Genomic DNA, 6,000 nt, shown 5'->3' on the forward strand with positions numbered 1-6,000 from the left:
CTGTGATTGCAATATTCAATTCAAACAACTGATGTATTTTATCCATTTTTTAAAACTTGTTATGGTGTTATATAGAAAACCTAATAAATCGCTGCCTTAATTTACCAACGACAAATGTACTTGCATGAAATAATTATTAAGATTTTGAAAATGAAAACAGATTCAAGTGATCAAGGCTTGATATAAAAATTTCGTATTTCTGTCTTATGTATTTCCGGTCCTGTCTGTCCGATCCACTTCTATAAAATAAGTTCATGAAATTATTAAGGGGAAGATTTACAATATACACACAAAAAGTATACACTCAAAAGGAACGTTAACTATGCAAAAGGTTACGAAAGTTAAACCAGCGTATGTTAAATTTATTAAATAAAAACTTTAATTTCTCTAATACCATACATAAAAAATAAATGAAGTTTTAATAAAATACCATGTTAATTAATAAGCGTGCATATCAAAATATATACATTGCATGCAATAATTTGAAGCAATGAAAAAAAGTAATGCCAGTTTTGAGAACCCGTTTTCACGCGTAAACTAAAAAACAAAAAAGTGATATACGTCGTTTGAATTTGATTATTACTTGTTACACTAAAAACATAGTAAAGTTTAATGATCAATCCAAGTATTTTAGACTTTAACAGTTGGACTATTTTATTTCTGGTAGAATTAAAGAACTGGAAAATAATTTGGAAGCATCAAAGAAAGATAATTCACGGTATGTTCCTTAAATAAAAAAACTACGTGAAAAATTATTTTTATTATTTAAAAACATTATTATAATATTTTGGCGCAAAATAATATTGCTAATATTTCATATTTCTTTATCGTTTACAGATTGTATAATCAAGTGAGAGATCTCCAGAAAAGGTGACATTTTACTCTCATTTGTGATAACAATTAATGTTTAGGTCCCCTAAGTCATTAAGGGGACGTGTTAATACCTGAGTATGCCTATTGGCGTGCGTCGTACGTTGGTCAAAATAAAAACAATATAACTTTTTTTTATCTTCTTATCTAAAACTACAATGTCAGTTTTAATGAACCACGTTTTTTTTATTAAAAAAAGGAACATTCAAATTAATAGATAAATTTAATTAAAATTGGTTAAATAATTCTACAACATAATTCATAAAAAAAATCATTAAAATAAATCGAATGAAAAAAAAATATTTTATCAGCTTGTACTGAGCATCTAACAGATAAACTTATTAGTATAGAAGCCTGAAGCGAAATTGTCAAAACTGTGCCAATGGATTAGTCATTTTGGTCTCTGGGCGAAGCCCTATTGAATTATTTATAGTAAAATTAAATAATTTCTTTGATAAAAGAATATCTTCTACTACTGGACATCTAAAAGACTGTGAAATGCATCAACCTAGCTAAAAGCGTTAGTTTCTGATGCAGAGGTATTTGGGGGAAGCTGACTCCTTTGATTATGAATTGACTTTAATAACAACATTAAAGTTTTTTTTATATATATACACCAGTTTGACATCTGTGACAGCCCATACAACGTAATGAAACATCGTGTTTATTTACATAGATATAAAATTGATAAGTAGTCATTTTATGTCTGATGGGGCTCTGTTGGTCAAGCAGAAGTTATATATTAGAAAGTATAATTCTACATTTTATGATTCACTGATTGGTACAATTTTATGAAAACTGGTCACATTAACCGGACTGAATAACATACTAGTACTCAACCGTTTTACAACCAATGGATACTTTTTGTTTTAATTGAACTCTTTTATCGAACTCGCTTATTTGATACTCTAGTACATTATAATAATTTGTTGATTATTATACTTCAGTTATTCAGTACTTGCCAAAAGCTATGAACAGGAAAAAGAAGAGAAAGAAAAAGCCCTTACAAGGTAAAACGGGTATCCTGTTTATGTTCTATTTATTTGATATCTCATCTTTAAATGAAGTATTCTTCCGTTTTAAACAAATAATATACAAAAGGTTCACTGTTTGTGGCAAGATAACTTTAACCTTTTATCCTCCTCGTCTGTGTTATGGTGTTAAATATACAAAGGCTCTCATCATACCTGATAGATAAATCTATAAAAAAAAAATGAATATCATTTTGTTTTACATTTTTCTGCTTGGATTTTGGTTTTAGATTGAGCTCAGTGGCTGGTGAAAGATTGCGGTTTAATAATCCAGCAATAGCAGATTTGTCGGATGAAAATCGTCCCAACAAACTGGCTGAGAAGTTTAGCGAGCTTTACGACAACGAATGGACAGAATTTTATGAAAATATGGAAGGAACCGGGACTGAAGAAGAAATAATAGGACAGATTGTACAATTGTTAAAGGTTTACAAAATCACAACATTTAAAATTTCTAAGTATAGTTAATTTTGGAACTAGAGAGGTCACGGCAATAAAGTTTAAAGCTATATTTATTTGATTTGAATTGATATATTTCCTGAAATATTCAATTTGTTTCTTGGACTTTGAAGATTGAAATTTTTTTTTTACATATTTAGTTCAGTACTACGCTGTAGATAAAAAAAATACCTCAAATGTAGTATATTACAGTAAATTTCTATAAGATAAGACGTGCAGTAAATGATGAACAATTTTTTTGCAGAAAGTTTTGAGAAAATGACACGAAAATGAAAAGTCATTAGTTTCAATAAATGTGTGTGAGTCAATAATGTGTTTTGAGTAGTTTAACCTTTTCATGTTTACGGTGAATTCATAATCGAATTATTGATCCTCAATTTTAATTCTTTTTTGTAAATACTCATAGTATTCTTCTTCAATATCATTTAAGAGATGTATAAATCTTATTATAGACCATCTTCACAACGTCAAGGCTTTGTGATTACAGAACTCCACAAACATTTTGTGTGGAATTCCGTTGTGAAGATGTTATAGATCATGATAATGAGTTTTTTCTCGTATTCAAATTTTATACCGCGTATTTTATGTTAGTCTTTATGTTATCCAGTAGTTCATTCTGATGGCATATCTTAAATAAAAAAGAGTTACCTTTCTTTAAGTTGCAAATAATGCAATGCAAAATATATGTCAAATGACCTAAGATATGATTAGATAGATTGTTGGGTTTACTTTCATTGAATATATATATATATATATATATATATATATATATATATATATATATATATATATATATATATATATATACAAACACGTGTATTTTAAGGACGCCTTTGATATTTGCAACAAACTAGCTCAAAATCAACGCCAAGTATTGACCACTGCTATAGCATACCCTGCAAATCCAAAACCCCAAAAGGTATTGCAATTACTAAGACATATTCATTATGATTACATGTACAAAGTACAACTTATTTGAGAGTTTTAATATAATTTTTTGTTTTGGTTCATATAAAGGTAATTTAAAGATATTTGGACGACACAAACACACACAAAGAGCACAATTATACTAAAAACAGTTTATGCCGTTAAATGTTCTGATACTTTCAGACTGACAATCCTCCAGAAGGTGTTGTGTCCAAAGTCATTGATTTTCAAAAACGAACTGCGTCACTAGCTTTTCAAGATGTGGAGAAAATAATTGTGAGAGTTGACCTCAATTTATGACATTATAAAATTTTTAATATCAATGAAAACCTTCATTTATATTTTCTTTTCTTGTAATTTATTTGCATTTTTATTGAAAATTTTTAGCTAGAAGAAAGTACACATCTGAAGAATAACAGCTCCAAAGCAAAAGGTCAATTTGTTGAGAAGTGTTCTCAGTTATGCTGGATGATGGCCATCCAAGATCCTCCAATGTTTTTGAACTTTGGACCCCAAAAGGATTCCGTAATCGACAAAAATGTATTCCGACTGTATACGAAAACAGGAGAAAAAGTCGATTTTCTGGTTTGGCCGGCCGTTTTTCTTCATGAGGATGGACCAATAGTACAAAAAGGTGTTCTGCAACCAAAGTGATCCTTTTAAGTCATTTTTAGTACAAATGAAAATTTAATTTGGTGACAAAGGTTAATATTTCTTGCAATTTATTATATTCATTGTAAATAAAATCAAGTTTGGAAACAAATGTAATTGTATAATTACATGTAGTACGTATTATACTGTGTCATTGTAATATCTCATTAGCCAAGATGATATTATGTATATGTGTGCATGTAAGGATAATGAATATAAGAGTTGTTTGACAGATTGTAATTTGCATTTGTGCACAACAAGGTCACCGAGTGTTAGGTGCCAATATTGTTAATCATAATATATCCATTAATATGTCCAACACCCAATAAAATGGTGTTATAAATGTCACATCAGAATTTGGCACTTGTCAATATCCCTCAGTTTTATTTTTTTTCTGATCTTAGTGCTGGGCGCAATATTTTCCATGAGCATTAAATTACAAGTATTGGATACAATTACATTGAGCAAAAACTCAGAGCGATACAAATTATAAAACTAGTACTGTGTGATGTTAAATTTACTTGTGTGGAAAACTTTGGATGACAAATAATTAAGGGTTTTATGACACATACCAATTTTTGATAAACTTTAAAACGTTTGTATACTTTATGCTGTGTGATATGTAATACTGAGAAAGAAACAAGAAATCAAATTTTTAATGACACGAAATGATACATATTAGAATATCTTTTACGTGTATTCATTTTAAAAAAATAAACAACGAATGAGCAATAGTTATGTACAACAACGATTTGAATGCAAGTATGGTTTGTATGTAGAAATATCCTATGATTAAAACTTGATTTTAAAGTTATGAACGTTTCTAATTTAGTCTTTAGTCACTAAGGTCATGTATGTTGCAACCATATGTATGAAAAAGGGAGGTTTTGGAGGGTGTATTGGCTCTTTACTAAGTTCTAAAAATTTTAATTGTTTGTGCATTTTGAAGTCTCTTAGACTGTTTCCCTAAATATTAAAAGTAAAAAAAACTTCTGACTGAAGACAGAGTCATAAGTACAGTGTATTTGTTTTCCTCATCATGTCAAGAATTTTTACACCTAGAGTTGATAATTTTTTAAAAGTTTTAATTTTTCGTTTCGATAAAGTTTATTGTGGTTTCAACAATATTCGTTGAATACCAATTTTCGTGGATTTCGTTTTTAAAAGTTGATCCATGAAATTAAATGTTCATTGAAATGAAATTTCTATTAAAATTTTGTATTGATGGGGTTATTGGCCACGAATTTTCATATCCTTGAAACTGATTTTCACTTTATCCATGAAAATAAAAATCCTTGAATATTAATGAAACCACAGTATCTTGCTAAAAAAAAATTATATATATATATATATATATATATATATATATATATATATATATATATATATACTTCAGCTAGAATTTAAGTTTCTATTAAAAAGTGTACAACTGCAAAAGAAGAATTTCATCCAAAACGGGACTAGTATTTTTTTGTCTTTCACACAATGGCCCTGAAATGTAATTATACCATTAAAAGAGTTGTCGAAAAATATAAAAAGATGGTTATTAAATGAATATGATATAGAAATATTTTGTGTCTTTGAAACAGGATATATATATATATATATATTTATATATATACATATATATATATATATATATATATATATATATATAAAGCACTAAAAATGGCTAACGACACGAACAATAGAAATTATCAAATTTTCGGGACAACCCGTCCCTTCTTCAGGACCAAAACAAAGAAAGCAAAATCTAAAGCTACTACTAAACTACTTAAGAAACTTCTATTTTTTGGTCCTGAAGAAGGGACGGGTTGTCCCGAAAATTTGACAATTTCTATTGTTCGTGTCGTTAGCCATTTTTAGTGCTTTATATATTCAGTTTACTGGCTTAGTATCTATATATTAGATCCGACACCTTAAAGATGCCTAGTGTTGTTGATTCTATTCAGTGCTTTATATATATATATATATATATATATATATATATATATATATATATATATTTATATTTATATATATATATATATAATTCCCTTGAAAAAAAAAGCCGACAGATGTG

The 6,000-nt window shown here is 28.2% G+C and overlaps 1 protein-coding gene across 6 annotated transcripts in view; it reads left to right on the forward strand.

Annotated features, from left to right (window-relative positions):
- Positions 1 to 4,752, forward strand: part of LOC128193129 (uncharacterized) — a 31,025-nt gene extending 26,273 nt beyond the window's left edge. For all 6 annotated transcript variants that reach the window (XM_052866394.1, XM_052866395.1, XM_052866396.1 and 3 more), the window contains 7 exons: positions 668 to 718; positions 838 to 870; positions 1,818 to 1,880; positions 2,132 to 2,327; positions 3,187 to 3,279; positions 3,471 to 3,563; positions 3,675 to 4,752. In XM_052866394.1, the coding sequence (XP_052722354.1) occupies positions 668 to 718; positions 838 to 870; positions 1,818 to 1,880; positions 2,132 to 2,327; positions 3,187 to 3,279; positions 3,471 to 3,563; positions 3,675 to 3,941 (796 nt within the window). In that variant the 3' untranslated portion in view covers positions 3,942 to 4,752. The remainder of the gene's footprint in view (positions 1 to 667; positions 719 to 837; positions 871 to 1,817; positions 1,881 to 2,131; positions 2,328 to 3,186; positions 3,280 to 3,470; positions 3,564 to 3,674) is intronic.
- Positions 4,753 to 6,000: the final 1,248 nt, after the last annotated feature.

The sequence above is a fragment of the Crassostrea angulata genome, chromosome 7 (assembly GCF_025612915.1).
Source record: "Crassostrea angulata isolate pt1a10 chromosome 7, ASM2561291v2, whole genome shotgun sequence".
Taxonomy (NCBI): Eukaryota; Metazoa; Mollusca; class Bivalvia; order Ostreida; family Ostreidae; genus Magallana; species Magallana angulata.